Raw genomic sequence first — 24,483 nt, 5'->3', positions numbered from 1 at the left:
TGAAATAATGTTGTTAACTGAATATTCTCTGTGATAAACACCGGATAGCTAATCTATTTCTAATGTGTTCTATTAGCTGCAGCACCAGCAGGTCATAGCAGACTGGGCAGCACATCAAGTATAAAAACATATTCATGCTCTTCTTCTGTATCGCCATCTGAATATGTGTAGGTTCCCATGGCAACACGATGCACACAGCTGTCCGACTGTAGCTGCCTGGCTTCACTCGGAGGAAAATCAAATAACCTCAGCTTTGAATCCATATCACTAGCAGGGTGGTCTGAGCTCTGAACAGATCCTCAGGAGCAGGTGAGGTGCAGCATAAATTACCGTAGTGATCTAGCAGGCTAAAACAGAGCCACCTTCATGACTCAACATACCTGCCAACATCTAAACCTCTTCCACAGCCCTCTGGTTTGCTAATATAGTGAGATTTATTCAGACAAGTACAAAGGCGACCTTCATTGTTTCTATTATGAAGAAGAATCCTTCAGAATAAAGGTCTTACTCTGGGTGGAAGTAGGCGTAACACTGATCGCAGACTCTGACTTCGTCTCCCGGACACCCTTCAACAGGCATCTTCTTCTCAGAGCAGGCGTTACAAACCAGACGGCCGCACCTCCGGCAGTGATGCCTTCTGTTGAACTAAAAGCAGAAAAACAAATGACAATTGTGGACTAAAGAAGCATGAATGTTAGGTGCTATTTTCTTTCCAACGACCAAAGTTAACCATCAAGCTCGTTACAGTTTCCTGTCATTTTTTTCATTTATTTGAGACACGTCACAGTATCATAAAGACAAAAGAGAAAACAAAACACAACAAAACGAAACGAAAAGCAAAACAAAAACCAATGTCTGAAAACGAGTAGGATGAAGTCTAACTTACTAACTCTGACCCTCTACATGTCTGTACATCTTATTCTTACTGTTTCCTGTTACTTAATACTTTTACACCTCTTTGGAAACTCCCAGAACACATTTACTCTTCCACATTATATTTTTCAAGACGTGTCTTTTTGTATATTTTCTTAACATATATTTACATATTTACACTGATAGACATTCATTCATTTTTCAATCTGATTAATTAAGCACTAACTACCACCTCAACCTTTCCTACAGAGAAGAAAGGATTTTTCTCATCAACACATCACCTATTCGAAACTTCCATTACTTTTAGGATAATTACCTTTTTAATTTGTTAAGATTTAGATTTTCTGTTAAGATTTAGATAAGACGAGATTCGATTTTTGTTTTTGAGATTCGTTTAGTTTTGCAATATTGAGATATTTCATAAGTCTGGACATTTATTTACACTGCCAGGAATTCATTTCTCAATCTCAAACTCTACATCGTACAAAGAAAAAGTTATTTCATTTACAGTTTTCTTTTTTAATTTACATGTACATATATGTAGTTCCAACATCCATCACTTCCAGTAAATTTACTTTGATAAGACGACAAAAAAGAAAGATGAAATTAATCATTATTATTATTATTTTTTTAAAGTTATTTTTTTGGCCTTTTTGCCTTTGTTCGACAGGACATTAGAGAGAGAAACAGGAAAGTGGGAAGAAGAGTGGGGGAGGGACCTGCAGCAAACAGCCATGGGCTGGATTCGAACCCACGACTGCTGCGTCGGGGACTATAGCCCCAATACATGGGTCGCCAACTCAACCAGTTGAGCTATAGTGACGGCCCAAGATTAAATTAATTTGTTTCTATCAAAGCCTGTGTAGGAAATATGCCTTTGGAACAATATCCACTTTGCTATTTTGAAGATAATTTTATTTGTCCCCAACGGGAACTTTACGTTGGACTTTTGTTTTTAAGAATTATTTTTGGGTCATTTTTGACTTTTTTTTTTTATGGAGTAGTTTCAGCAAATCATGCCATGAGTTGAAATCGATGCAGCTTCCAGCCACGATTCATGGATCACCTGCTCAACCAGGTGAGCATTCTGGGCTTTTATACACAAAATCTACTTTAAATGTGTGCAGGTGTTTTTGTTTTTCCATTGGTGACAACACCAGTGAGTCCCAGGCTGCTCGGCCCACTCACCATGGTGAACCTCTCCCGCTGGCAGACCATGCACACATGCTGCTGGGTGTCGGGGACCCAGTCCTTTTGGGCTGGCGGTTGCTCTGGAGGCTGGAATTTGGCAGACGAGCGACGTTTTTTACCCGCCGAGCTTCGATCTCTTTCCCTGTCTGAGCTGCTCACCGAGGGGGTGTGTGTCGGGGTGCTGCCTGGAATGAAACACAAGTAAGTCAGGAAACACATGCAATAACTGAAGCGTCTCATTATTATTAACAAGCATGTGTCTCACTTGCGGACGGCGTTGGAGATTCGATTCGACTGGACAACAGGGAGCCCGTGTCATGAGCGGGACACTGCATCAGCCCCTCCTGCAGGCTGATTACAGAGTCTGGAAAATAACGCATCAAATATTTAACTATATCTGTGGAAATTTCTGATTAAAGAACAAATAAACACGACTAAGATTCTCCGTGTCGTTAGCTGACTACTGACCGGATCGAGACCTCTCTCTGGGAGCGCAGGGAAAGTCGAGGGCCTTGGTGGCGTAGTCTGCCAGCAGCTTGTCGATGTCCTCGGCGGTAAAGCCAGCCTCCTGGCCGACCAGCAGGCTCCGCAGGGTCTGCACGGCCACGTCCACCCAGTCCACCTTCAGGTTCATCAGCAGCTGCTCCAGCATCAGCAGAGGGTCTGACAACAGGGGGAAGTACTCCTGCCTGGCTGCTGGGGGAAGAGTCAGCAACACCTGGAGGGATTTAAGTGGAGAAAAGTACAAAAAGCAGAAGAAGATTAATTCATAGCTAACAATAATAATATTCCTTGATGGCTGAAAAAGGTTCGATGTGACCTAAGAATCACTCTCACCAACCAGAGGCAAGAATTTAGATTTGAAGTACACTTTTAAAAACATGTGGCGATATAACTTGTACCAGAAGAATATTCTCCACATATTAACATGTGGTCTCTACACAGGTATTACTTACGCTATCCTTCATTACAGACATTTCTTTCTTCAAGGGTTCTTTGTTCATTTATAAGACTGATTTTAAAACTTTGCAGTTCACTTTTCAGGTTTAACATGACCAATCCCTTCATTATGTTACGGATCTCCTAATCCCGTCATCTTAGATCAACAGATCTTGTGGTTGTTCCCAGAGCTCATTTAGTGACTAAGAGCAATTGTGGTTTTAAATCTGGGCCTCCAAGCACTAGAATAACTTGCCTGTTTAGATGAGATTTGCTAAATCAATATATTTTTTTTAAATCAATCCTTTTCTGTGTGAGTTTTAATATATTTTCCTTTCTCACTTCTAATTCATTGTTGTTTTAAATGCCTTTGTGAAGCACTTTTTTTTTTGTATTGTTAAGAGAAGTGGTCCAAAAATAGAGCCTATAGTTATAGATTCTGCAGAAGCTGATTTGGCAGAGCCCATTGTTTCCTCTGCAATTATAAAATCTGGGGATTTGAAAAGCTGCCAAACATCTACAAGACCGGGCATGTCGCTGAGGTGCAAGAGGGCAACGTCATAAGAAATTACAGCTAATGTTGAGAAATCACCATTCTGTACACACAAAGAAATTTCCTGTCCTTTGAGTGAACTTAACACTAAAAATCAACAAAATCTGAATTTTTAACAAGAGTGAGTTTTAACTGTTTAATGCTACTTAGTTATTAAATACTATCTTTTAAAAGCCGTACAAGTTTTATATCTTGTTGTCTTTTTATCAGTATGTTGCGTTATGTAGCTGTGCACCTCTTCACGTTTACAAACCTTGGAGCCCAGATGGAGGGCATGAATGTGTCGTCGACGTGCCGGAGACACCTGCATCTGGAAATGTAGGGTGAGGTAGTCGGCCAGGAAGTGACATGCAGACAAACCGGGTCGGCGATCGAGAGCGCGCTCGCAAACATCCAGACCAACAGCAAAATCTGAGAGGCCTTCGAGCAACTATTAACAAGAAGAGAAAAACACAGAGCAGAAATAAAAAATAAGTTCAGGAGTGTAAAAATGTTTTTTAAAAGTTTAAACATTTGCAAGGTTGATTGGGTTTTCCAGGCAACAGAAGAGCAGACTGTGAGAGTGCCTTCTTAATTAAAAGTCAGCATTAGCTAATTAGTGTGATTTGATTTTTGTGGGAGATTTACAGCATATTAGGTATTTTACACAAATCACGTGAGTCCTACAACATTTTATATAGCCTAAAAAGGATCTGAAACCTAAATCTGACTAGAATCTGAGTCTTCTGGACCTGAAAAGCTTCATCTGTTTGTCCCTTCTCCAGCAGATGAAGCAAATGTTCAGTCTGCAGCTGCATCCTCAGCTGGTTGGATACAGGATACAGTTCTACCCACTGAACACAAAGAGGAAACTCCTGCAAAAAGAAAAAAAAAAAGTAAATAAAAATGTCAGACTACTTGTTTGTGGTACTGCTTGGACTAAACTGCTGCAGATCTGCTGTGCATACTTTTGCCTCCATGATCATAGATAACATTTTCTCAGAGTTGGCCTTGGATTCGGTTCTCAGCTCCTGCCAAGTGGCCCACGGCAACGGGGGCTGTAAATTCAACATCTGTGACAAGAGAACAGAGAACAAACACTTGACAAGTCGCAATTGAAAGTCAAATATAGAGTGCGTTACATAAGAAGCAAAAAACAGCTCAGCTCAAGTCGTAAATTCTCTCAGCTGCAAAGTCGAGTACTGTCATGCACAGTTACACAAGCACATTGTCAGATGGATTACAATGACAGGTACACGTTTTGCTGTCATGTGATCGTTTCTCTCAAGAATAAAAGTAGGTAATTAAACTCAGCCTTACTGCGTGGTAGATATCCAGTTCTTTCTTCTTGAGCTCTAAGTCTGTCTTCAGCGAGGGCTCTGTGTCGGGGTCGTTGAGGCAGAACTCGAGCAGCTCCAGGCAAGCCAACAGAGGCCACCGCTCCAGAGCCTGGAGGGCAACTCGGGCTCGCAGGTTGGCGTCCTGCACCCGGAACAGATGACTGATACCTTCATCTCCATCTGATTACAGACAGTCAGACAAACGAAAAACATTTGTTGAAACATGTCGGCTTTACAATAAAATATCAGCAGACTAATCTGTGTGCTTCGGATTTCCATTTCAAAAAAATTCATTTTTTTGTTGTAAAAAACATTTGAGTTACACTTGAAACAGGTGCAACACTGGAATTTTGTGGGTTTTTTTAATCATTTGATGATTTTCATGCTTCATAATTGTGAAATTTGCTTGAAAAAAGTGGTTTAAATATCTAGAGATTATCGAAGCAAATGAAAGATTAAAGGAAATTTGAAAAAAAAAAAAACATTTGATGAAACTAGTGTTGAACAATTTGTTCACTCTATTAAAGCCAAACGTGAATAAAAATGTCACGTTTTGTCTGAACAACAGCTCATAATAGTGCTGAATGATTTTTCGTAAAGTCAAGGTTCGGTTTAAAGTCCAAAGTGCATTCCAAAACATTTTAAACATGTGATGGAGAATTTTTCACATGAAATACTATCAAAAGCTTTTACACAAGTAGGACGGCGCTAACTGTAAAACCACTGGTACAACAGTTGAAACGTGCTGCAAAACATCTGAATTGCAGCTTTTCGATTTGCCACTGCAATTGCCTCAGACATAGATTTCAACTTAAATTCAATTACTTGTTCATCTCTCGTTGAAAAGATACGAACAAAACCAAAAAAAAGGAAAAAGCCTTCCATTTGCGAAGCTGAAACAAGCCAATGTTTTGCATTTTTGCTTTTTGAATTACTTTGATGCTTGATCAATACTTGTACATGCAGGCACATATAGGTCGGTAACAGCAGAAAAAGAAAAAAGTTAGTTCTCTACCAAAAACACTGTCATCACATCAGTATTTTTAGAAGAATGCAAGTCTTCCTAAAGCTATTAAAACTATAATAAGTCTCTTTTAACCCTGAAAACCCTCCGGTGGATTTAAAAGTTATGTTGTCTTTGGAAAACTGCCAAAAAATGTGCCATTTATCAGAGCCATAAAACTGTAACAACTCAATGACTCATCGGATTTTCACATTTCCGACAGTCCTCAAACTACTAATGTGTAACACGGAATTCAGTTGGGAAAAATGGGCCAAATCGAATAATAACAAAAAAAAAGCCAAAAATTAACTGTTTTCATGAGATGGCTTCTGTAAAAAAATAAATATTGTGCTTTCTTCTGTGCAGCCAGACAGCTATTAGTGACTTAGCTGCGTCTAACAGTCACATGCTGAAAATTCTGGTATTTTTTTGACTGAATTGGTATGAACTGCAGGCTGTGTTTACAGAGAGGAGCAAGTGAGGAAACAGACCAAAAATCTAAATAATTAGATATCTACAGCATGTGGAGCTCCATTTGTTGTCCAGTGCTGGTTACACTTGTAGGCTTTTGCAGATTTCAGGTGTTTGCAAATTTTGAAAAGTAAACAATCAACCTTGGCTTTTCTTTTTCTTAAGATTTATGGCACTACAACTTTGTTATGCTGCACAGAAGGCGTTCTCTCTACATCTTTGTGCTTGTGCTGCTTCCGTAGAGGTGCAGAACTTTATATTGTGGCATAAAATGAGCACACGGAGGGTAAATCTGTAACAGGTGCAATAAAACACTCAGAACCTTGTTGGTCCGGAGACATCCTAAACATCCTTCCTCACCTTCCAGAGCAGCGTAGGCCAGTAAGCGGTCTCTTAGCGCCCCCTCCTGGCTGCCACCTTGCCCGTAGAGCTCCAGTAGACTGAGGGCTCGGCCCAGGTCTCTGGAGGCCAGAGCTTTCTGGAAGGCCTCAGCAGCCACAGCCTGAGAAACCTCCTCCTGAGGCCCAGACAGCAGGAGGCTGATGAGGGGCTTCCCGCAGACGACGGCACCAAGTCCAGCTGAGCTCTCCTCACCTTCGCCCATCGGGGTTCCCAGCACTGGTTCAGCCATGGTCTGCAGGTAGGCTCGGAGGATAGGGAACTCCTTCAGGAGGTTGTCAGCCTCTCGAGAAATCTGCTCACCATCCAGGACGACCTCTTTGCGGCCACTGCGGAAATATCCGGACCACCCAGAGGACTGTGTCCGAGCAGGTTCTCCTTTACAGGCCGTCAGACAAGCCAGTGTGGCCAGTAAAGGAGAGCGAGACTTCAGGAAAGACAGGGCTGACGGTGTGAGGAGGAAAGAACTCGAGGAAGATGAAGAAGAAGAAGAAGACGAAGAGGAGGATGGTGGAGATGTGGAGAAGTTGGTGGGCGTGGTGGAGTGGTCGTCCACTGAGACCTCGGACTCGGAGCTCGCGTCTGACTGAGGCTCTGTGATTCCCAGAGTCGTCACGTGATCCTGAGCATGTTGTTGGAGCAGAAGAGACAAAGTGGAAACACTGAAGGGTCCATCGTCTCTCCTGACCTGAGCGGAGTCTCTGTCGTCACCCAGACAGGAGATCCACACAGGAAGAGTCTCGCAGCATCGCTGGACGATCACCTGCTGGACGCTCAGTCGCAGACCTTCCTGCTGCATCAGCGACAGAACTCTGGAGGCGACAGAAGAGAAGCTAGCCAAGCTGCTGCGCTCACACAAAAAGTAGGAGGGACCAAGTTTGATCTAATTTTTCATCTATATCATCTTGAAAGCTGAAAATTTTAACTTTCAGAGCACATTAAAGCCTCAACTTTCACCTCTCACATCGTTGGGGTTCAGTCAAGTGTCATATTTAACATTTATTAAGTTCTTTAATGGAGTTGTAAACTGGAACAACTCATTTCTAAACAGCACGTAATAGCAGTAGTTGTAACACTAATGATGATGATAATAATAGTAACAATAACAATAAAAAAAGTCAGATTAGCAAATACTTAAAGAAATTCAAACAAACGATTATGATGCAAAATAAAAAAGACAAATCAGTAAAGTCAAGTCAACTTCCTCTATATAGTTATTAGAAAAACAGCCAAAAGATTACAATTTGTGCCACAAAAGCATCCTCCTAAGTGTAAATACAGGGTTAGGATTTCAAAGTGGCGTGATTTTAAATGAGTAATTCACATATTAGGAATTAAAGCCCTACAAAGGTTAAATAAAATATTACTTTACCAGACTATGATGTGTATTAAGACTGAGACTCTACAGTTTTTCATATACATATTTCAGAGTTGCATTTTAGTTTCATCACCATAAACTATATTTGTAAGATTTGACACCAGCTTTCTATTGTCAATTTCAGAGGATATTCACATAAGGTATTCCTGGCAACACCAAAGAAAAGCAAACTCAGTGGAAGGTAAGGAATGATATTGCATGTAAAATACAGGTTTGCGGGGAATGAATCTGGTGCGTACCTGTCAGGAGCCACCTGTCGGTCAAACAGCAGGTGGGAGAAAAGCTGAAATGGGGTTTGAAGCAACACCAGCAGCGGATTCCCAAGTTTCACTTCACTGTTGTGGTCTGAGGGAAACAATATGAGAGGTGAATCAGAAGAGGACCAGGTGTAGGAGGACAAAGGACAGTCACAGTTTAGTTAGAATGACTGTAACTTGGTATAAAAGTCGGCTTGATAACTTGCAATAATGAGAGCAAGTAACAAAAGTTACGACTGACATGATGGGGTGAATATAAAACACTGTGCACTGAAACTGCTTGTTTGTTGTCAGAAGGTGCAATCATCAAATGCTTTCCGATCAGCGTCTCTTTTCCAAAAGAACCCAAAAAGCTTCAACTTGATCTTCCCTCAGCAACATTTTAATCATTTAGAAATCCTTTTACCTTCCGAGCCAAGGCTCCGCACCAACACCGACGCCAGCGTGTTGACGTAGTCGAAGAAGCTGCGCACGTAATCTGGTCTGGCGAGCACTCCGTCCGGCTCGAAGGGGCAGAGCTGGTCCAGAGAACGGAGCAGCTGCTTCATGCTGGAGCGAACCGGGTGAGCGTCCAGCTCGGACTGCTTCAGACTGGCCTGTTCAACCAGGAGCGCCAGGAGAGCGCTGCCCACAATGCCGTCTGGTAAATGAGATAAAGAAAAAACAAGAGAATAGTGAAAAACAGCAGAGGTGGTCGAACTCTGGCTCCCTGCACTGGCTTCCACTTATATATAGAAATAAATGTAGGGTTCTACTTATTGTCTTTATGTCTCGGAATCATCTGAGACCAAAATATATCAGATATATTGATCCTGGTGGATCTCTGAGGGAATAATCAGTTAGTGGTGCCCAGAGTTCAGACCAGAAAAAATGGCGTTGAATCACTTTGCTGCTGGAACCAACTTTCACTTAGATTTTAGATTTTCTAGCTGTTTCAGTCGATGAACCTGTGTGAATTTCATCCAATTTGTCTGTCTGTCATTTTGATTATTATTTATTATGATTATGATTAATTATTTTAATTTGGATTTTACTTTATTTTTATTATGTTTCACATTTGATTGTAAAGCACTTTCACAATGTATCTCTCATGCTTTACTTTTCTTATCTCGTTTTAGTCAGTTTCAATTATTCTATAAACCTTCATGCACCTGATAAAATGTGCTTGTGTTGCTTTTAATTTTTTTAATTAGTTTTAAATTAATTGAGTTTTTCCATTTGCCTGTAAAGCACTTTGAATAAGTTATGCGTAAGTGCTTTTTAAATAAACTTGTTTGTGTGCTTATTTTTATGTATTTTATTATTTTATTGTGTTTGGTATGTATAAAAGCATTATAAAGTCATAGAAGGTTAAACTAATTATGTTTAGAGGGGCTGATATTCCATAAAGTTACGGTGAAGTCATACATTTTCAAGAAAAACACTAAAATTCTCAGACATCAAATTCACAAATTTACAAAAAAATGAAATAAAATCTGAAAAGTTTTTTGCTTGTTTGTTTGGTTGTTGGTTTTGGTTGAGGAACCACGTGGCTTCACTTTGCAAGTCTGGATCAACATCATCACACCAGACGCTGCCACTTGAAGTGATGTATCACGCCAGCAGTGGATGACATAATCAAATTCTACTTTGAAATTGGATTTAGTGATAAGGAAATACTCGTGATTTTAGCAAAGAATCACCACATTAAAAACATCCGGACTTTAAAGAGACGTTGCTGTGATCTGGGCCCAATTAGAAGAAAACAACATTCTGATTTGGAGAAAGTGGAAGTTTTCAGGACAACAACAAACAACACAGCTGTAAGGTCAAGCTCCATGATGATGCACCACCTTACAAATTACACCTACGTTACTTACTAATTTAAACTAACTGCAGCTATTTTTATCTCTTACACATCACAATTAATGAATTTTGTCTCTGGAATTTAATTCCATTTTTGTATCTGTAGTGTATTGTGGTTTTATGAAAATAAAAGATGTGTATTTTAATTGTACTGTGTATTTAAAGGACAAGAATCAAAAATGAGCAACAGCTATAAACTCTTTGTGCAAAGCCTCAATTTCATGATCTGTGTTCGAACCATATTAAACTGCATGATCACTAATAATAAAAAAAAAGTAAAAATCAAACTAACGTGGGCACTTACTATGACACTACCTGCTCACGGCTGGTTTCTATGATTTAATAAGGTTAGTCCAAAAATTCCAAGTAGAGCAATTTAAATCTTCACTAAAAAAAAAAGGAGTTTTTCGGGGGAAATTTCTAACTATCGAAGAAAATATCCTTTTTTTTCCCTCTAAACTTGTAGTTTTCCATAAAAATGTTAATTTTCATGCTATTTCCACCCCTAAAATGGTCCTAATATGCCATCATAGACAATATACATGATGGGAGAACATACAACTCATTTAAAGTAAAACATTAAAACCCAATCTGACTGCCAACACACACTGTACGCCAACTTTACTGCCTCTTGACATCCATGTGAGCAGTGCCGACCTGTGCCGTCTGTAGCGGTGCTCAGATTGTGCAGGGTGCTCTCCAGACGCTGAGCGAGGCTGAGCCGAGCGGAAATACACTCTTCGGTCAGTGCTGGGTGGCAGCAGAGCAGCACCTCCTGGATGCAGCAACCAAATGGGCCAGAAAACACCTGGTCGTCCCCGCCGGCTTCTACGAACAAGAGTGGATCAGTAACACAGGAACTATTCTGTAAATAATTTATCTATAAAATGTGAATTAGATCCATTGCTGACACGCTATTGCCAACTAAAAAACATTTAATATAATTTTAGCTTCTGTAAGATAAATGTGAGCCTGACTTGAGTGTTTGCGTTCACCTGTTTTGACGGAGCCTTTATGAGTGGATGAATGATTCAGGATCTTGCTTATCTGATGTAATATCATTGGAAATCCACAGATCCCTTCAGCATGAGGCACTTTAGGGTCAACTCTTACTCCTGGGGAAGCAGACAGGGATGTCAGATGCACAAAAAAACATAAAATTGTATTTGGTTTTGAACCTGCAGCATCCAGAGCGTCATACCTCGAGCCTCCAGGCTGCTGTTGAGTCGGCGCTCCGCCGTGTCCAGCAGCTGCCGAGACGTCTTCCAGAGCTGACAGTGGCAGCAGGCCAGGTCGAAGGCAGCCATGGCAGACGGGCTGAGTTCCGCCAGCAGCGTGTACAGGAGGTCAGGGGCATCTGAAGAGCAGCGGCTCAGCCAGTAGCCTTCCTCCAGTGAGGGCAGCGGGTGAGCAGGGGTGCTGAGGAGACGGTCCGCTATGTCGGAGATGGAGTAGAAGGCCACACCTGGAGGGGAACGAGTCGGATCTATGAGTCATCTACCATGCATGGTGCTTTGTTTTGTCAATACAAGTATTCAAGGTTAAAAAAAAAAAAAGTTTGTGTGTACATGTAATATGAACAAATGTACATAATAAAATAAAACTGCAATATAACCGTAACCCTCTAGAGCCCATAACCTGCCAGTGGGTTTGAAATGCATTCTATCTTAAAAAACTAGCCAAAATTCTATCATTATCTAGAGCCAGAAACAACAAAAAACTAAGAATACTGGACAATTCTTTAACTAATCATGTGTAACATGGATTAGTCAGAAAATGAACCAAAACTTCATCATAATCGTGTTATTCAACGTGCCTCATTTCAAATTTAGTTTTCACTGTCAGATTTAGTAAAAAACAACAAATTCTGCATCCTTGGAGCAACTGAAAAACCCAACAGTCACATGACAAAAGTTATGGGATTTGTTTTAGGAGACAAGTAAAAAAATTAATAAAATACAAGCAGTAAAATGTCTATAGTATGTAGAGCCATTATTTTTTTCCAGTCTTGGCAACACTTGTGGGCACTTAAAAAATGTCATAAGTGATGATTTCAGAAATTAAACTTTCGTTATTTTATGATTTGATATGCACAGAAGACATTTGAGTTCTCACTTCTTGTAACCATAGTTGTGCTGTTTCTATAGAGGTGCAGGACTTTATATTGCAGTGAAAAATAAATAAACAGTGAATAGAAATGTAACAGGAGCAAACACACAGAAACTGCTTGTGTGTGATTCAGAGGATAAACTGCGAGCGCACATCACTTTATCAAGAAAAACAGCAACGGACCAAAGCATTAAAGGGTAAAAATCAGGTAGAACAATGGTTCATCTTGCATTTATGAGTCTATTTTAATACCTTTTCTAAACAACTAGCATTAATGTATGACTGCATGTAAGTAGACACGGATCCAAATAAACAATGCAACTTGGAAATCATACTGATTTGGGGGAACAAAGTGGACAAGACCAACTTTTACTGCTGAAATGAAGAACCACACTGCATTTTATCAGCAGGAGACAGAAAAAAGTCAGACATTAACGTCAAACCTGCAGCAGCAGCACTTCCAATCGCCTGCAGCGTTGATCGGCCGCTGCTGCCCAGACGGCCCCTCCCTGGGCCTGGTGCAGCTGCTGAACCCAAACCCTCCGAAGAGGACGAGGACGAAGACATGGACTGGTGCTCCATCTTCTGCTCCACCTGCCCCAGCTCCACCAGCACTTCTTTGTAGCGCTCCATGAACACGAGCTCGCCACAACAGGCCGACGCCTCCAGATCAAACACCACAGACACCTGCAGGGAAGCCAAGAAATGTGGAGAGTATAAGGGATGATAGTGTTATTTGTAATATTCAGTTTATGGTAGAAACAGTGATGGTAAAACAGGAGGTTCGGGGTTTTTTTGTGGGTCCAGCTTGGACACAGACCTGATGTGCTTCCATGAAGTTTCCTCTGCGGATGCAGGACATGAGCAGAGACTCTGGAGGCGACAACATGGCAGGAACCAGCCAGCTGTGGGAACCTCCACACGGACAAAACTCCAGTTCAACACAAGCTGCTGCCGGTCCGCCTCCTCCATCTGACAAAGGGTGAATTAAAACTGATAAATCAACAGAAATAACCATTGTTTTCCTAATATCTACTTAGAAATTTGTGCAAATTCTCTATTTTCCTACATACAGAATAACCCTGTGCAATGTTGTAACTGCACACGCTTAGCAGAATCTGTGCAATATCTGAGTTTCTACATTTGAAAGCACCACATTTGTAAAATATCAACACTACTCGTGCAAATTTCTTTTTTATTTTACATGATTTTTAATTTTTTTTAACTACACCTTTCGCTACACTGCAAATCTCCCAGATGTAGCATTAATAAAGGCTTATCTCATTAGATAAATTTGTAACGTCAGCCTTATTTCTCTACTGAAAAGCACTTCAGGTTAACGTCTGTTCTTTTTAATGTTCTACAGTATTTAAATAATAGTGACTTGATTTTGTGAAAACAATTAGACTGAATGTGCTTTACAGTGACCAAATCAGAGCATGTACGTATATAAGAGACAGACTGGTTTTATGTCTTACCTGATGCACTCGTGCTAACTTCTCCATTATGTTTCTCTACAGAGGAGTGTCTCTCTATTGAATGCCTCCCTGGTTTCCTCCTCCTCCTCAGGCTCGAGCGCTTGCTGCGTCCCAGAGACGTGGCAGCACAACTGACTGCTGACATCTGGAGAGGGCTTTCTGAACCTGTGAGTACATTTACCTTTAGAGCTCAAAGAATGTTCGGCCGACACACAGGATATTAAAACGAGCCACTAGTCAAACGTTTTGTGGGTTTGAGGTGAATAGAAATGTCCTTGGCTCACCACTTCCGCTGCCCTGGTTGCTGGTGATGATCTGCAGCCTCCACTGAGCCTCCGCGGTCCGTTTGGACAGCCTCTGCAGCCGAGCCCCGAACGTCTCGGGGGTCACCGAGCAGCCCAGGCTCGCCGCCGCCTCGGCCTCTCGAGGCAGCGCTCTTCCCGCCTCCTGTCCCTCCTGCTGACCCACCACACACATGCCCTCCAGCCCTTCCTTCAGCAGCTTCAGAAAGCCCTCCATGGCAGTCACGTCGACCAGAAAGCCCCTGCAGCCCTGGATGAAGTGTCCCAGGTCCAGGTGATGACGGTGGGCTGCTGCTGGGCTTGAATGCAGCTTCTGGTTCTCCTTCCTTCTGTCCTCAGTCTCACCAGTCTTTGCTTTAGTGTCCGACTCTACATATGAGTTTCTTGTATTTGATAACTTGTCTAACTGAGTGTCATTCCCTGTGCTCAGATTAGAGTTTGTGTCCTTTTGAAACTGTTGGGCAAAGTCAGCGGTGGACAGAAAGAGGAGGGAGAAGATATTCTCCAGGAGCTCCAGGCGGAACATGGCAGGCACAGTTTCTAGGTAGAGCTGACACTCCGACAGGTAGTGCTGGAACACCAAACTGCAACCTGGGAACCACAACAAAAAGACAATAACAACGTCAGCATGTTGTTCAGAACTATGCAAGACAAAAAAGACAGTTCACAGAGTTCAAAAATAGACGAAAATCAAAAAAATTGCCCAAAAAAACACCATTTATATGATTAGAGAAATTGCAAAACAGAAAGAATCAGCAATTTTAAACTTTCCAATGGTCCTTGAACCCATCGTCTGATGGCAAAATTGAAGTGAAATTGTCTTAAAAAATTGGGAAATAGAAACAGTTTGTACCAGATCCTGTAAAAAAAAAAAAAGAAAGGTATGTGTTCCTCTGTGAAACTGCAAAGCCATTAGTGACTCATCTCATCTTATGTAGAGTCAAAATGTTGATTCCAGTTTGTTTTTTTTCACTTATTGTAAGATAAATATTAAAGGAAATTAAACTTTCTTTTTTCCCCCTGTTTTATGGCATTATAACTGTGTCATACTGTAAAGAAGACACTTCTGAATTCTCTCTACTTCTAGCCATGGTTGTGCTGTTTCCATAGAGGACTTATATTACATTTCATATATTATAATGTAATTGAAAATGAGGTCACAGTAAGCAGAAACTACTTGCGGTTAGTTAGTTAAATTAAATTGAATTAAATTCTTGTAGGACTTCTAAATACATATACCAGAGCCCATATTTACAGCATCCTTATTTTTTTTTATTAGTAGCCTCTGCTTTGGCCTCCCCTTGCCTTGCCAGAGGTGAAAATTAAGTCAATTGTTTTCACAGTGTCCCTTTTAAATGGATTAAATGTCATAACTGGCATTTTTTTGGAATCTTGACAGACTTCTCTCCCACAGATCCACGTGTGAGAGCACAAATCCAAAAGCAGCAGTTTCGTGAGCGCACTGAAGCAGCATCACTGCACAGAGTTTAAGTCTGAATGCGAGGAGGTTCGTGCAGCAACAGTATATGTGAGTGCAGACTAACAGTTTAGAGCAGAGCAGATTTGCACTCGAGCAGAGGCTGTTTGAGAGAGAGAGAGAGGGCAGAGTTTTGAAATATAGCATTCCAAAATGTGATCAGTAAATGGAGAAAAAATGCTCTCAAATTGAAAGACCACGCTCTTGATTAAAGAAGGGCAGGCAAGGACATAAAAATGACCACAAAAAATCTTGGGAGGAGAAAAAAAACACCCTGGAAACATCATTGAAACTTCTACAGAGAAGGTCTTAGTTACAAAAACATGATTCTAATAAATGTTCACTTGAGTTAAATAATGTTTCTTTGTGGTTGCTTGTAGTTTGAAAGCTAAAATGTGTGATTCCAATATCAAGATACAGAGTGTTGGAGATTACACTGGTCAAAATAATGCTCAATAAAGCCTTTACTAGGAAGAGCTGAAGAAATGCAGGGAGAAAAGATGTAGGATTGACATTCCACTTAAATTTAAGGCATTATACCGAGGAGACAAATGTTTATAATAATGTTAAAGCTTTGTTTTAAATTTCTCTGGTACCTAAATATTCCGAATATCTCTCATGTTTAAGAAAAAAGACAAAAAAAGACAAAAAAAAAAGATGATACAGTAAAATATTTAAATTCAACGTGATTCCAGTAAGAGTCCATTTTTATCACACAAGGAATTTCCTGTGTTTGTGTTAAGTTTTTACAGATGTTCTTCTGATATTTAACTTTTGTTATTTCAAGTTAGCGCACTCGTGTGACTTAACTTTGACAGTAATACAAATGAGATTATAATTAGCTAAAATTAGCAGACAAGTATGTTTTCTACAATTTGTCATTCAACTAAATCTTCCCTGCAGAAATGAGAGCTACAGCCTCCGTACCTTCTGAGGATGATGCGGTTTTGTTTTGGTCCGTTTCTGCTTCTGAGTTCTGATGCTGCTGCTGCTGCTGCTGCTGCTGCTGCATGGACTCGCACTCTGTGCAATTTGAGTATTTGTGTGCGTTCACACAGAGCGCGTAGATGGCGTACTTCATGGCACAGAAGCCCTGAAACAAAACGATGTTCCTCTGCACACCAGGGTTGACAGGACTGACTGCCTCAGTGTCCTCTGGAAGAAATATTAAAAAAAAAAATTAATCACACATTTTGTTAGTGCACCCCATCAAATTCATCCTATGTTATCATTCCAGACTTGTTTAGACAATAAAAAGTGCACAACGCAAACCTGTTTCTGGTGAATCTGGCAGTTGCTGCAGTAGATCTAATATCCTGCGCTCTTCAAACTGAGCTAAAGGAGTCAGAGAGTGCAGAATATAGAGGGCTGAGTGATTGTCTAGAGCGTGAAGCTGCGCCAACAACGCCTCCGTGGAAATCCCTCTGCACACAGGGCAAAAACACAAAATTATCAATCAGTTTTATGTAAAGTGCAGAATCACAATGCAACATGCTGAGAGGAACAGATAAAATGAAGTTAAAGGGAAGTTTGGAAAGAAGCCAAGTAAATTCTGAATTTCAGGATAACCTGCAATCAGTCTTTATTCAAAGATTTTAACTGAACGTGGTTCTTTAACATCGAATATGAGGTCAAGCCAATAGATTTTATTGTTAATTGAATGAATAACTAGGAGGTCAATGTTGAGAAACCCAAGAGGTAATGCTGGTGTTTGTGTTCAGGTGTGGCAATGTAAGGCCTTGTAATTTAAAAAAAAAGAGACCTTAAAGTCACTCTCCGCTCATTAAATAAACCCCTAAACACTCATTTCTGCGTATTAAAGTTACACATGAAGTTACACAGAGCAGGTCTTCAAAATCAGCTTAAGCTTGGCCAAAATAGATGTTTTATGATTAAATGTTTTTGTCAAAATTCAAGGTGCAGCAGACTTTCAGTAGCAAAACTAGGATCACTGGAGAAAATAGCATTATAATTATTCAGTCTGGAAGAAACAAATGCATGAATTTCTCTCTGCTGTCCTTTCGTTTCTCCCCTTTATCCTCAACCCAACCAGTCGAGGCAGACGTCTGCCCTCCCTGAGCCTGGTTCTGCTGAAGATTTCTTCCTTCTAAAAGGGAGTTTTTTTTGTCACTAACTTCGTCAAATTTACTGCGTTTCTCTCTTCTATAATTTGATATTGTCTTAACTTCACAAAACAAAGTGCACTGAGATGACTTATGTTGTGACCCTGCATCGTCTAAATAAAACTGAACTGGAAAAAAAAAAGACTGATTGGTTTAGAATTAAATGACAGGAAAAAAAACAAATGCTTACGGATTGTTGTTTTTACACCATTCAAGTATTTCGAGCTGAGATGACAAAAGATTGGCAAACTCCTGCAGAACAGAGTCATTGGCTGCCACCTGAAATGACAAATATCTTGTCAGCAAAGCACAAGGGACAAATGGTAAAAATATCAGATCTGTGAGCAGTTACCAGAGACGATGAGCAACATGCAGCTAAGTGACCGGTTCTGACCTGCTCTTTGTGAAGGATGCTGAGCAGCGACTGGGCCGAGTTCAAGCTGCGACACTGAGTCCATCCGAGCAGCAGCAGCAGCCGAGACAACGGCTGAAACTCCAGCTGCAGCAAGTCTTTCAGCTGACCGAACTCCTCGTGTTTAATCAGGTCGAGTGCAGTAACCTACAGGAAGGAACCATCTTATCACATTACGGCGTTTCATCACATGCAGCTGCTAACCACCTTGACTCGACCACCAGGACGCAACAATCCTGGACTCTGTGCGCTCGATTGCTTCCCGTAGGAATTTAAATCTGGTTAGTAAACTGGTATTACAAAGTTTACGGTGGTTTTCTTACCAAGACCTGCTCGAGGAAGTGTTTTCCACTGCTAAGGCACTCAAAGTAAATGGACTTCCAGGCAGAGGGACGATCCTTGTGGCAGCATAAACTGAGGGTCAGCTTCTCTGCTTCGGGAAGGTCCACTGAGAATGAAAACAATGGAAACAAACAGAAGATTAGCAACACAAAGAATAGTTTTTAAAGGCTCTGTAAATACAATTTAAGCCAGCAATGCAAGTCTGATTCCTATATTCACTGTTACCTGATATGATATAAACTCAGTCTTTCCTCGTTACAGAGACACACCAGGTTGTAATCAGAATTAACATTATTACAGAAACCAGCCACAACATTTAAACAAGTTGCCTAATATTACGTTGGTGCCCCTTGTGTTACTAAATCACAGACTTTTGAAGGTCTCCTGTGGTTTTCCACTTTAAGTCATGATTGTTGTGAGATGGGGCCTTCATGGATTAGATTTGTTGTTAACGGTACATCCACATATGCTCATTAGGACCATGATCTGGGGAATTTGGAGGCTGTGATGATCCCTGGGTCTCCTCTTGAGGGGTACACAGTGTGTTCCTGGGTGACCAAAATGCTAGTTGCAGTCTTATAACTCTCTCTGCTTCACTCTTCAGGAACAACCAGGTTTAGTTATACTGCTTTAGTCTATTGTGTATACTTCAGTTTACACCTTACAACACCTGCACAACTGATGCCACTGATTTCTAAAACCAATTCTGTGCCTGTTTAATTTGGCTTTAACTTGGTTGAATTAACTAATAAAATACGCTTTAATGGAGCCAGGCCACAACATAATGAGTCAGCATCTTGATCTCTTGGTCAAGTTCCTCAAACCGTTCCTAAACAATGTCTGCAGTGCAGCAGGGAGTGCTATCCTGCTAAAAGAGACCAACAGGGAGTACCGGTGCCATTAAGGGGTGTATGTGATCTGCAGCAATGTCTAGGTAGTTCTTCCCATGGTGCATCTTGCTGCCATCTGTTCCCCAAGTAACTCAAGGCTCTGTGTGTTCTGGCATCTTTTTAATCACCGGGAGCATTTGAGGTTTTCAGCAGTTTCTGCTACAGTAGCTCTTCTGCTATATCAGCCTTTGCTTCCTGCAGATATCCAGGAGTTTAGGGTGCCAGTGACATTGTTGCTGGTTGTTTGTCTTCGCACCATGTTTGGTACCAACCACTGCACACTGAAAACACCCAACATCTGCTGTTTGGCTCTTGTACAAGTCTCTCAGATCCTCACGCTGCAACGTCAAGAACTGACTCTTGACTTCTTGCCTAAAATCTCCTCCCTCTTTATAGATGACTTCTTAATAATCAATGTTATTCAAACCTACACACACATTTCCAGCCAATATAAACTCTAAATATGGCAAATACAACTTTATAAAGTGAAATAAAGCCTAGGCAAACACCGCCAAAGAAACGAAACCAAGCAGAAAATGGGTTGAAGCTGTCACATGTGAATTTTCCTGACACCCAGACTTAAAGCCGCAGAAGCAGAAGTGTGAATAAAACAGGAAAGGGGTCAACGATTCAGACTTTTCAGTGCTATACATGTCTCAGCAGTGCCAATACCGTTGAAAATAAAACAAAAGAAAAGTCAAACTAACCGCCACAAACAGCTCAAAGAGGGAACTGATCTATAGGAACATGCAGCTGTGACATGCAGATGTTATGTCTGACTGACTGAAAGGAAAATCAAATACAGTAAACGGCAGCATCACGTATTATAACTGAAATCTGTCGTTTACTTCAGATATATCAGTCAGACGTTATTTATGTGACACTTTTCATACAAATGAAATGTAACACAAAGGGCTTTACTGATAAAGGAAATAAAAAATAACATTGTTATAAATGAAGAACTCGAAAACAGAGGGATTGAGGAACTGAGGAAACGCTATCCTAAACAACACCAGGCGAAATAAAATGGAATGAAACAAGATAAATAAATAAATTACATAAAATAATAATTATTAAAATATAGATAGATAGGTGAAGGGCAAAACAGAAGTCAAAAATCGTGAAAACAGAATAAGAAAATAATAAAAATGAAGTAATACAGTGAATATTGATTAGATTAAAATATGTAAAAAGTGATTAAACAGCAAAATCAATTAAGAAAATTAGTTTTAAGAAGAGAAATAAATAAATAAAATCCATCAAGCCAGTCAAATCAATCGAAAGCGTGAATAAAAAGGGAGGTCTTGAGTTTGACTTTAAAAATCTGTTATTGATCCTAAGACATGAAACAATGTTTGGCATCTACTAATGAATGTAAAGTTATCTGAGGGAGATGTTAACATGGCACCACAAACAGAGAAACATCAGAGCTAACTTGTCCTACCTCGTGTCTGAGGCGAGCTCCTCAGCAGGTGATCCCTCTGCAGCCTCAGAGCCGTGCAGCAGTAGGTGGTGACCAGAGCGTCGCATCGAGGCCGAAACAGGCAGCTGAGGATCCTCTCCTCCTTCAGGGGTCCGTCTCTGGCCGCCCACAGAGCTTCACACAGGGCCTCCAGCTGCCCTCCGCCCCGCTGAGAGCTCCACGGCATCACGGCCAGCACTCCGTATATCTCCTCCACCCAGTCCTCCACCTCCTCCGCTCTCCTCTCCGGCTTCCCCAGCTTCCTCAGCAGGTGCTGGATGAACGTGTGCTGCAGCGTCTGGTCCTCCGAGCATGACTGGTCCTGCAGGAGATGGACGACATGAGGAAATCTTTACATCTTTAAAGGATTTTCTGAGCTATATGTGGAGATTTTGGACATTTTGCTGCTATGTTTACGATTAGGCTGTCAACAAATAATTTTACTCTTGTGGTACCTGCTCAATCAGTTCTGAAATTCACATAAAAACCCTTTTGGGTTTTTTTTAATTTTTGGGATCAAGTATTTCATATTAAAAAGTATTTTATATATTTTGCTTCTGTTGTTGTGACATGCAGCCACATATGGTGCAGAAGGTACCATTAGGTGACCTCTGCACTCAAATATTTTGTTAATATGCACTCAAACGTTTCCTGTCTGTCTAATCCTCTTTAATATATTTCAACTTACCCTTGATCAGAGATAATTTAATCTACTTGTCCAATATTGCAACTTCAGAATCAATGGCATAATGAGAAATAACAGTGAAGTTTTTTCTTCAACAGTTTCTGAGATATTGTCAAACATAGCCTCAAATTTCAATGTATGAAAAAACTAAAACGCAAAAAAAAATATCAAGAAAATATTGATTGATACATCAAGTTAAAGTTGAACAAATAGCTTTATACAATCCAGATTTTATTCTTTAAAATGTTTAGGCAAATCAGAAATGGTTGAGCAGAAAATTCTTCAAAAAGATTTAAAGAAGAACATTTTTAAGAATTCGTTGGATATTAACTTGAGGCTGATTTATAAATTTGGTATTTCGCAACATCAGAACTTCTGTAAAGGGATGTAAGGCTCTCAAAGTCACATCTGTACAGATGTTTCACCCATGACAGTCTGAATACTGACAGATCAGTAATTAAAATTATCCTCTTGCACTTCATTCTACTGTTTTCAGTGCATTCATGTGGTTTGGGAGGGACAGCTGATTTATACACTAACTGACGAGATGCTGCTTTACATGAGAATTCATGTGATGTGAGGCTGAACTATGAACAGAGCTCACATGTTGCCTACAGAGCATTTTACGAGGCTGCTCTGTTGTAATTAAAACTGTCAGACTGTGTACAAACTGATTTACGTGTCTGATAACCTTTTGTTAAATCTGAGGGTTTCTGATACCATCTACAAACTGGAAATTGCAGGAAACTGTCCGACTCAGCTGCCGACTTTGAACACCACATCTGTATGTTCCATCTCTATGCTGCAGTCAGTGGCAGCAGTGAAAGATCAGCTGCTATACATCCTCTTCTTCAGCCCAAGTGGAGCTCTTCTCTCCTCCACATCTTTGTTTGCTTTGTGCCATTTAACATAAACATCCCTCATTCACACACCTCCACTACTGAATACACTAACTGCCACATCATCGTGGTATTTTGGTTTGTTTTATCTAAAATCATGTTTTTCATTCACATAAATGTGTCAGTCGTTGGCCTTCACCCTGCCTAGTTATTATGAGCTTTATAAATCCATTCATTCGCAGTACAAAAGAAGACACATCCACCTAAAGTAACAGTATGACACTGTGATAAACGTTGGCTATTCAAAGTCATGACACTCTACCTGTAAGAAATGCGCCAACGTCTGTGCGAGTCGCGGCTTCTTTTTCTCCAGCAGGGTTTGCAGACACGACTCGACGGCAGCGTCCGTTGTTCTCGACTCTTCTGAGGTCTTTTGATCAGAACGTGAGTTGGAGAAGGCCTGATGCAACTCCTGCTGGAACACAAATTACACATAATTAGGAGTTTTATTATCAAATGTGAGCTCAATTACAGACTGGAGTTAAAAAAGAAAAAAAGTAAAACACTGACCTTGAGAACAGTCTCTGATATGCCCTGTGACTCCAGCTCCTCCAGAAGTAACAGGAACTCCAGCTCTCTTTTGACGCTGGGAGAAACCTAAAGTGAAGAGAAAAAACAGTAAAGTTGCTTTTCAGCCTATTTCACAACAAAATATTGTCTTTTCAACCTTTGTATTGTGACTATTTTAGTTTATTCTTTAATACATTTAGTGTTCCTGCTGCTTGGTTTTATCCCATTTGTGTTAATCTGCTTACTGCAGAATCTTTGTCTAAAAAGGTGATGAAAAAATGAAGTTATTAGATAATAATCACCTGTAGCTTTAATTTACTTTGCAAACAAACCATCATGTTGGGACAGAAATGTGGAATGTGTGTTCATTCAGAGCTGTTACAGAGCAATAAATATGCTTTAAAAAAAAAATTTTTTCATCTCTGATGAGATTTGACAGCAACAATATGACAACAATCTGTAAAATAGATAACACAAGATGCCTTTATTGTCACTGTATTCAAAATACAACAAAATTCAATTGTTTTTACACCAAAAAATCCTAAAACATCAAACACAATCCATCCCTCATCACAATCATAAAAAAAACAAAAACAAACGAAATAAACAACACAACACAATGTAATTTTTTAGGTTTCCTTTCTAGTTTGAATAATTATAATATATATTTTTAAAGAATTACCCGTTCCTCTGTGCGTTCCTCCAACACCTGCAGCCAAAACCAGGCCAGTCTGTGCGGGCTGCCGACGGACTCCCATCTACAAAACCATCATTGAATCAAAAACACAAACAAAACAGAGCTGTACCACAAATAATGAGGAGAATTATTTAAGAACAAATTAATTTATGTGCCTCATATGCTTAAGTATATGTTATCATTTAGCTCCAAATGAACTTCTACAAAGCACCACTGTGGAAAACACACAAACATCCTGCATGACATGTAATTCTTCTGATAATTTGCACGTGACTCACTTCAAGCTGTGAGGATGAGTGACAATAGCTCTGATTATGACTCGCAGCTGCTCTGAAAGTTCTCCTCCAGAGTTAACCAGCTGCGGCACACAGGCACTGGCCAGCTCCCACTCCGCGTGCTGCAGGCACCTCTTGAAGTACTCAAACAGGTCCTGCAGTGACGTCTCGGCTTCGCGGCCAAACGGATGCATCGTCACCTTCGCCGTGACTCTCCTCTACTCAGCGGTCACAACTGAAATCGCACCTTTAGCAGGAGCAGCCTGGAGCGTTCTGCACCTGGAACCCAACGAAAAGACAAGGCCTGAGATCATTTCTTTAAAGATATGATTGGTTAGATTGGTCCAGCCCTGACATGCTCTCTGGGACTTTCTTGCCGAAAGGAATTTTTGGCATCTCCAAGAAAGATTTTATCTGGTGCCAAAGAAAAACACCAGCAACAAAATGTTCAGAACTGAGTGTTTGTTAGTTGGGCTTTCATTTACTCATGAAAAATTGACATTTTCTTGTCACATTAGGGCTGAATAATAGAATATTGCAACACTGGGATATTGATGCGTAATAGTCACATTTACAGGAAGCTCAAAGTGAAGT

General features: G+C 40.5%; 1 protein-coding gene across 1 annotated transcript in view; it reads right to left on the bottom strand.

Moving 5' to 3' along the window:
- Positions 1-24,483, bottom strand: part of zfyve26 (zinc finger, FYVE domain containing 26) — a 39,685-nt gene that overhangs the window by 12,425 nt on the left and 2,777 nt on the right. The window contains exons 2-29 of the mRNA XM_008293256.1: positions 23,893-24,168; positions 23,600-23,675; positions 22,918-23,004; positions 22,670-22,822; positions 20,806-21,145; positions 18,453-18,577; positions 18,112-18,276; positions 17,908-17,996; positions 16,867-17,018; positions 16,522-16,749; positions 14,100-14,708; positions 13,816-13,980; positions 13,158-13,309; positions 12,781-13,024; positions 11,430-11,693; positions 11,224-11,343; positions 10,886-11,056; positions 8,790-9,023; positions 8,366-8,471; positions 6,710-7,560; positions 4,856-5,055; positions 4,504-4,608; positions 4,288-4,410; positions 3,810-3,986; positions 2,533-2,782; positions 2,330-2,428; positions 2,062-2,249; positions 509-645 (exon numbers count right to left, since the gene is read on the bottom strand). Coding sequence (XP_008291478.1) covers positions 509-645; positions 2,062-2,249; positions 2,330-2,428; positions 2,533-2,782; positions 3,810-3,986; positions 4,288-4,410; positions 4,504-4,608; positions 4,856-5,055; positions 6,710-7,560; positions 8,366-8,471; positions 8,790-9,023; positions 10,886-11,056; positions 11,224-11,343; positions 11,430-11,693; positions 12,781-13,024; positions 13,158-13,309; positions 13,816-13,980; positions 14,100-14,708; positions 16,522-16,749; positions 16,867-17,018; positions 17,908-17,996; positions 18,112-18,276; positions 18,453-18,577; positions 20,806-21,145; positions 22,670-22,822; positions 22,918-23,004; positions 23,600-23,675; positions 23,893-24,083 — 5,801 coding nt within the window. The 5' untranslated portion in view covers positions 24,084-24,168. The remainder of the gene's footprint in view (positions 1-508; positions 646-2,061; positions 2,250-2,329; positions 2,429-2,532; positions 2,783-3,809; positions 3,987-4,287; positions 4,411-4,503; positions 4,609-4,855; positions 5,056-6,709; positions 7,561-8,365; positions 8,472-8,789; positions 9,024-10,885; positions 11,057-11,223; positions 11,344-11,429; positions 11,694-12,780; positions 13,025-13,157; positions 13,310-13,815; positions 13,981-14,099; positions 14,709-16,521; positions 16,750-16,866; positions 17,019-17,907; positions 17,997-18,111; positions 18,277-18,452; positions 18,578-20,805; positions 21,146-22,669; positions 22,823-22,917; positions 23,005-23,599; positions 23,676-23,892; positions 24,169-24,483) is intronic.

Source organism: Stegastes partitus, unplaced genomic scaffold (genome assembly GCF_000690725.1).
Source record: "Stegastes partitus isolate 25-593 unplaced genomic scaffold, Stegastes_partitus-1.0.2 Scaffold867, whole genome shotgun sequence".
In the NCBI taxonomy this organism is placed as follows: Eukaryota; Metazoa; Chordata; class Actinopteri; family Pomacentridae; genus Stegastes; species Stegastes partitus.
This window is presented reverse-complemented; position numbering and strand designations above follow the sequence as displayed.